At 36.8% G+C, this 8541-nt stretch overlaps 1 protein-coding gene across 1 annotated transcript in view; it reads left to right on the forward strand.

Moving 5' to 3' along the window:
• Window positions 1-7404, forward strand: part of LOC126825047 (probable cytochrome P450 12a5, mitochondrial) — a 28621-nt gene extending 21217 nt beyond the window's left edge. The window contains exons 3-10 of the mRNA XM_050554478.1: window positions 95-326; window positions 1441-1631; window positions 2011-2212; window positions 2759-2927; window positions 3137-3303; window positions 4221-4299; window positions 5154-5357; window positions 6328-7404. Coding sequence (XP_050410435.1) covers window positions 95-326; window positions 1441-1631; window positions 2011-2212; window positions 2759-2927; window positions 3137-3303; window positions 4221-4299; window positions 5154-5357; window positions 6328-6447 — 1364 coding nt within the window. The 3' untranslated portion in view covers window positions 6448-7404. The remainder of the gene's footprint in view (window positions 1-94; window positions 327-1440; window positions 1632-2010; window positions 2213-2758; window positions 2928-3136; window positions 3304-4220; window positions 4300-5153; window positions 5358-6327) is intronic.
• The last annotated feature ends 1137 nt before the right edge of the window (window positions 7405-8541 follow it).

The following is an 8541-nucleotide window of genomic DNA, read 5'->3' on the forward strand; positions in this document are numbered from 1 at the left end:
TTTATCGATCACCAGTGGGCACTTCGCACAGCATCGTTAAGTGACGGAGTTGGGGCTTCTCTGATTTTCTTACAAATTGTTTACTCTTTTCCAGGTCAATTATATGGTATGCCATGGTATGATAAATTAGCAAAACTACAAGAGCTGTATGGTGATGTAGTGCATGAAGCTGTTCCAGGAGGGCTCCACATTGTTCATTTGTATAACCCAGATGATTTTCTTGAGGTGTTCCGGAACGAAGGGAAATACCCAACCCGGGATTCATTTTTCATGTTGAGACGTTTTAACAATAAATATAACGATGGGGTACATGGCATTATCACAAGGTATTTTAGTTCTTCTTTTACCCCATTAAAATCAGATGTTTTCAATTCGTTATTCGCTTTATATTCTGCATTTTATATTTTACCGAACTTAAGTTTACTTTAGATCTAACAAGCTTTATAAATGTGCCGTATTCATATAGTTAGTTGTGATCTGAAACATTTGTGTTATACTCAGTACTTACAGCAGAAGTGGGAACTCGAGTCCTGCAACTCGGACTCGAGTCCGACTTACGTCACATCAATGACCCGACTTGCGACTCGACTTAAAATGTATATTGCGACGCGACTCGGACACGGCAGTCGTGACGACTCGCGACTTGAAAGAGCTTTGGACTGGAGTCGCGGCGAGGGTGCATAACTCTAACTTACCTTATTCGCCATGAATTGCTGTCTCATTTGATGAACTGGTGACTTAAATGGGAGGTCGGGCTTTGTGAAGACTTGGGACCCGACTCGACTCGACTCGGTACTAAATTCAGCGACTTGGGACTCGACTCAGACTCGAGGTGCGGCGACTTGAGACTCGACTCAGGCTCAAGGTCCAGCGACTTGTTCCCACCTCTGACTTACATTACTCCGAAAGGGAATCCGTTTGTGGTCTGTATTCCCCAAGTTATATACTAGTAGCTCTGGCTTCTGAAATCCAAACATTTCCTCTAGTTAGCTATAATGAGTAAAGTGTGCCGTGCACAAAGCAAGGCCAAGTTATCCGTTCATTTATATATGCAGTGACCAATGTTATATCATAATTTTATTTAAAAATGTGTCTAATCAAACGGCCAATGGCCAAAGCAATTGTACGTTAGCTGATATGTAGGCAATTTCTGATGAATACGCTTGACTCTGTGCTATCAAATGATCATTCAAAACGGCGATTCTCCCATTTCGACATAGTGTAGCTTCAATTTACTTCAAAAGGTACAAAGTATGTCGCGGAAAAAATCGAAAAATTTCGTGTGCCGTATAATAATTGTAGACGACCTCAGTTGGCACAACGGGCATAATTAACTCTGTAGAGTGGCTTAAATAGACATCGTATTCAAATTAGAATCATGATTGTAAGGCATATTATTTATATTTTACCTCACTAATCTTAATTTTCCGGTTTTTGTAGCTCGGGTGAAAGTTGGCAAAAAAAGAGAAGTAAAATTCAGGGAAAAATAGCTAAACCTAAATCTGTTCGAACATATCTTCCCGGACAAAATCCAGTAGCAGATGACTTCATAACATTCTTACGACATACCCGGAACAAAGAGGACATTGTTGAGGATTTGTTGTCCGACTTGTACAGATATGCCACGGAAAGTAAGTCCCATAAATTCTTTAAATATATTGTAAGCTACATGTTGCATTTGTATATTTGCAACTGTTTTGCCCAGTTTTAGCCATCGTTCATTCTTTACTGAAGCAGCGTACGCTAAAGGAGATGGGGAGTGCGAGTGATCGCCTGAAGTTCTTTTGTGGACTTAAGCCTCGCTTTTCCCTATACCTGCCTTTTTATTTGAGGAAAGGCGAGCTTTGAGTAAACCATGCAGTCCTTTGGTCAAGCATTTGATCCTTCCCGCAATCGTGCTGTCTGAGGATATGTATATACTTAGCTTGACGTAATCTAAGATTGGATCGATACCATTGTATCTACAAAATAATCTATATAAACATTCATTTTACGGTCTGACTTTTGCAGGTATTGCTGTGGTGTGTTTCAACAAGCGTCTGGGTGCTCTAGAGATTAACAGTAAACCCGGTAGTGAGGCCGAACAGTTTATAAACTCAGTAAATGATGTATTAATGGCAACACAATCAGAGATGGGAAGTCTACCGCTCTACAATTTGTACGATACGCCTATGTTTAAACAGCTAAGCAAAGCTCAGTCATATATAAATGAGTAAGTACTAGACCTATTCGTTGGGATCTACATCATCAAAATTAGTCTTCTGGTGTTTCTGGGGAACCACAGAGGTTCCTCGTGATTTTGAGTCTAGTTTCCCGTTATAGGTGGTGCAGGACGGAGGGTTTGACAAAAAAAAGGTGTCCATGCAAAATGTCCCTCATAGCACACTGCATGGTGTGTGACCGTCTTCATTAGCCGAAAAGTAAGACGCTAAACCCCATTTCATTCATTCTGTTAATAACTCGGTTGCTAACTATAACTTTCCTTGTGTAATTTTGTTACATAGTTCCGTCTGGTGTCTAAACTATCTTCACATTTAGCCATAAGTTTTAACTAATATCATACACTACGCTGCGTGCACTGTTAAGCTTAGTAGTACCGGGTATTCTGGAAAGAGGAAGGCGTGTGTTTTGAGGTAGGGGCAAAATGGTCCTTTTGTAGTGGATTTGTAATCCCATTTTGTCCGTAGTAATATAATTACGAATTCTGTATTTATTTATTAAATAAATTATGCTTTATTAGTAAAATTCTTCTTTTTAGAGTAACAATTAAAAATGCAAGAGAAGCGATAGAGTATTGTAAATCCAAAGAAATCCACGAAGATGACGACGAAGAAGCAAATATCCCAACCTTTCTGAACAAATCTTCTTTAACGGACAAAGAGTCTTTTACGCTGATAGGTGATTTTTTCTTCGGTGGTGTAGATACGGTTAGTACCGATACATGTTTCTCATTTGTCTGGCGACAATTGTCTATGCCATATTTGCTTTAATAAAACTCTGGGCAATGTATAATTAAAAAGTATAAAAATCTTAAATTCTTAGAATAGTAGATGAAACCCTCACCGTCGGTGACTTATACGAGAATTTAGTTAACATGGACAACAGAATTATTTTTGGTGTATTAATGTATTTACAGACGAGCAATTTGATTGGCTTTGTGATGTATAATTTATGTAAAAATCCCAGCAAGATGGCCATCTTAAGACAGGAAATCGACGAAGTCATTGGTCAAGCAAGGGAGATAACTTCAGAGAACTTTGAAAGATTACCATATTTAAAAGCTGTAATTAAAGAATCTTTAAGGTGGGTAGATGTACCGCACAAATTTAGTCATATGAAGTGGCGGGGGTCATGTATGGGACGGATTCTGTTGCTAGTAATTTCACTCGGTTTCTAAAATCCAAACCTGACAAACTATAAATTCATTTAGAAATATATTGTGACGTGTATAGTGCATACTCTTTCTAAGACACATTCCTTCACTTCTTATATCAGCTGCTCACCTGCAGTAAGCATGACTTCTTCGTGCTCGACACGGGGGTCACGGTGGCTAAGTGGGTAAGACGCTGGCTCGCTAGCCTGGAGGTCGTGTGTTCTATTCCTGCACTGGCGGAGAAAGTCCATCCAGATTTTCCGGCGTGGTTCCCCCTTGTCAGTGATGCATGACGGAGGGCTGGACAAGGACTGCAGCTGTCTAGTTGTTCGGATGGGACGAAAAATCGAGGTCCCGTGTACACATTGGAGTGCACGTAAAAAGATCCCTTGACAGTAAGTTGGATTTCGATATAAAAGTAGGCCGTAGTGCCACTGTCCGGGCAAAATTTGCCTCATAGCACATTGTATGGCACATGCCCGTCTTCATTAGCCCAGTTCGGAGCAGAATAGTAGGACGTTAAACCCCATTTCATTTCATTTGATTTCGTGCTCGACATCTACTAAGAATATGGATCTTTAAGCAATATTACGACTCACGCCATAAAATTTATAGTTTATAAGTTTCGTTTCAAAGCAAACCGTTAGGTTCCAGTTCTGACTATTTTTAACACTCTCTAGTGTATGTCTAGTTGTTCGGGTGGTACAAGAAGCTAAATTGTCGTGTACGAAGCTTAAGGCCAAGTAGGACTTTCCTCTTCCACGTTACATACATTGCCATAGTTATAACTATAGTCTCGAATAATGTTACTGACGTTAACGCACTATCAATGTGATTTCTTTTACAGGGTAACCCCAGTATCCGCAGGAAACTTGCGAACACTGGCTACTGAAGCAACATTTAGTGGTTATGACGTTCCTGCTGGGGTAAATATTTTATATATCGATTTCTTTCGCGGATTATAGATTAGGAGAAACTTTTGTATCGTTGAGCCCCCTTGTTCTTGCAAACCAATCTTTACATCTCATTGATTGGGTTTTCAAACGTGGAAAGCACCTTTATTATTACAGTCACCAAATCAAAATTCAAAATCCAACATCAACGCCATGATGCAATCTGGTTGGTCAAGCCAGTGAAACCCGAATAAATTTACTTATGAATGGATTCTGATAAACCCTGAAATATACTTTCATTGGCATTGTCAATTAATTTCCCAAGATGGATGCCGTTTCCAAAGAATTAATTAACCTACAACAGTTTGTTTGGTCTATTATTTGAAGGACAATTAACTTTACTTTCAATGATAAAACATTGAAATTATCGTCAACACCACAGTCACACACCTGAACGCGACGAATAGTGCCATTCTGATATCAATGCCATCTGCGCATATTTAATTATCCGATTTTAAATTTGAAGTATATTGTATTTCCTGAAATCTATCCTTCCTATGCGGATACTAAAATATAATCTTTTGTTACAAATATCTTAATTAGATATGCCATACATACGGTTTAGCACAGAATGACTCCATGGCATCCACTACCAATGGTGTACTGCTAGTCTCAATACTACTATTATCTTATTAAAAGACGTTCATGTTGACGTCCATCTGTGATCGAGTATAATCTTCCTATGTGACGTCATGGCGAGAACGTTACTCGACATGTTTTCAGTCATTCATTATTTTACATGATATCCAATCGGTCTACTTTCTTTTAAAAATTCATACTGACTGTTTGCTATTTCTTTATTCTTAACCTGTAATTCATTTCCACAGACGATGGTGGTTTTACATAACGAATGGGTTGGAAAACAAGCACAATATGTTCCTAATCCAGATGAATTTATACCTGAAAGATGGTTAAGGAATGGTAAATATCCTCCCATACATCCCCATGTCTTACTTCCGTTTGGTTTCGGTCCTAGATCTTGCCCTGGACGACGTGTAGCCGAACAGGAAGCGTCTCTCTGTTTGATAAAGGTAAGAATATAAAAGTATATTTGACTAATGGGATAACAGTTTTATTGGTAGATTAAACTGGAGTCGACCAATCACAACCTGTGCATTACTGAAACGTTCCTTATAAAGAAATGCCTCGATCACCCAGCAATACTAAACAAACTAGGAAAAGAACGGGAGCCCGTGCTTTACATTGCTCTTGTGACTACGTTATTTCTGCTCTTATTAAATTATGACCGAGTTTAAGCAACTTCTATGTGATTTATTAAACATAGATAATTCAACAAATATTTACAAGAAAGAGAGATCCGATCCGTTCTAAATCATAGCTCACTCTCGCTTTGAAATACAGTTCTACAAAATATGTAATAGACAATTATGGCACATTTTCAATTAAAGTGTAAAATATGGCTTCTAAGTTGAAATCTAAAACAATAGTTCGCTTTATAGAGATTGGTCAATGACCAATACTTAATCCCTCCATTGTTAGACTTCAATGCTTCGTCTAAATTATATCTGACGTAATAGCCAGTGGTTGGTTTAATAAGGTTCTATAACCCAGGGGCCAGGGATTGTAAAGAGTTTTACTCTATATGTTTTTAGAATATGTCACTCATGCCAGTGTCTGTTTAATTCAACGCGTATCTTACAGGAGAAATAATTGGGTAAATTAAAATAGATTTAAGATACATTAATGTTCTCAAAGATATGTTTAGCAAAATGGGAAATGTAACATTGTTTTTCAATGTATAGAACTCATATGACTTATGTCTGTCATATTTACATTTGACTAATGGGATAACACTTTTATTGTTAGATTAAACTGGAGTCGACCAATCACAACCTGTACATTACTGAAACGTTCCTTATAAAGAAATGTCTCGATCACCCAGAAGTACTAAACAAACTAGAAATATAACGGGAGCCCTGCTCTCCATTGCTAATGTTTTTGTAAAAAAAATAATAAAATATTTCGTTCTTTATTTTTCAGGTGTTGCAGAATTTCGACATTGAATATTGTCATAGTGAAGACATGAAATGTGAAATGCGGATAATCAACAAAATTATCACTCCCCTAAAATTTCGATTTAGCGAAAGGGGACGACCATAATTTTGGTTATTGACTATTGAAACCAAATGATTCTCAAAAATATAACATGACTCTGATAATGTCATATTATAAGCCTGATATGAGGGGGTTATTTCTTGGTGGGACGGAATAGCTAATTCGCAATCCTCCCTGCAATTTTACTGAATTGTCGCTTACGGCCATCCGAGAATACTGTTTGGCTGTAAAGGAGGCCATTGTTAATGAAATAAATACAAACTCTCGCGATATCAAATATATTCGCGCATGCCAGGTGATGCGACAAGGTTTGGAAGTTTTCAAATTTTGAATCCGGTTTGTTTGCAAGGGCCTACATGTAAATAAAATATATTTTCTAATCATTGGTGACTGTATACACAATGTCTACGAATCTGTTAATATATATGAACAGTCGATATAATATGAACAATCATTGCTACACCAATTGGTATTGTGATTTTATATTAACAATCGATATATAATCGATTACTGCCAGACCAATTTCGTATTGTGATTTCTTATTAACTGCCACATTCTTTTCATATTGTAATGAAATTTGCGCTAGGGGTGCCTAAGAAACAACATGTATTCCACATATTTTGCTTTAGGCCAAGAAAAAGAAATACCCGTGTTTACGGTTACTTGGCCCATAAAATCTTTTTAATTTTGTTTTCGTGGGGTTTGTATTATCTGTTTCCTAGGATTTCTGACTTAATTACTGTGTATTTAGGGTTCTTTGTCCACAGAAAAGCGAGTAACCGGGCTTGGAAATGAGAGAAGAGTTAAGGGTCTGAGATTTCGGCTTCAAACAATATGGCCGGTCGGGTAACCGAATAAACACATGTATTTTTGTAATTTTCGATTTATTTATTGAATCTCGACGGTTTATAAAAGTCCCACCGTGATACCGATTAGAAGCAGATCGAGTTTGAATATCAATAATTTGGGTGTAATTGTTCTGCTAGTCTTGTATGTTATCGTATATATATATATATATATATATATATATATATATATATATATATATATATATATATTTGTTTTAACTGATAATGAAAAATCAGTGTAGAAAAGGTCTGTACCATAATACACCAATCATTGTGGTATCATGTTCTTTATTGTAGATATTTTACATTATGTTCTACTGTATATCATCATGCACATCTTACACATGACAAATACCATAATAATATGTAAAATAATAATAGTATGCCGCCATCATTGTTTCGACCCGAATATTTATCATTTATATTATATCTCATCCTCTCAGACCATTTGTATTATATTTCATTGTAAAATATCATGTATTACTTGTATGTCACACAAAATGTATTTATTGTATTATGTAAAACATATATATTTAATAACACGCCGCCATCATTGCTTCGCCATTTTTGTAGTTAGGCTTTTTGTATTTTTTTTTTATCAAGATTGAAATATAATAGGAGATACTCCATCTTTAAGCCGGAAAGCCAAAGATATTATTTGCATTTAGTTAACAATGTTGACATGTTTGCTCTCATCATTAGAGGTAGACCCATTTGTCAAGACGTAAACATGTTATTTGGAACTTCATTCTTGGAACTTCCTTCTTGAAAGTTCCTGGGCTAATAACTACAATAACTACTTGAATGCAGCAGAATATTATTTACATGAAATTGTCCTAGATGATAAAGGGAGCCGATATCAAAGTGTCTACGATATCGCTTTGAGCGCAATTCGTTTTGTGAAATAATCGGGACTATAGCCAACTATCATTTCTAGCGATGGCTTCCTTTGCAGAACCATACACTGTAAAAAGTCTTGTTCTTCAAAAATCACGAATTCTTAACTTAAGTTTTAGTCACTTAAAGTTATTGGTTTGTAATTATGGAAGGCGATAAGTACCCCTTCGTACTTTTTGTTTTCGCGTTAATTAAGTTCGAATGCAAAGCCAAGAAACTACGACAAACAGTTTTAATCTCGCGAAGGCGTGCCTATCGGCTTCCATAATTAATAGTAACATTATCTTTGTGTTACGCGCCAGCTCATTTTTCAAAAATATATATATATATCAACGACCTGTCGCGCCTTTAATAAAATGTATAGTAAATAGAGGCATAGGGTTCGGTGCTATTA

The sequence above is a fragment of the Patella vulgata genome, chromosome 6 (assembly GCF_932274485.2).
Source record: "Patella vulgata chromosome 6, xgPatVulg1.2, whole genome shotgun sequence".
Lineage (NCBI taxonomy): Eukaryota > Metazoa > Mollusca > Gastropoda > Patellidae > Patella > Patella vulgata.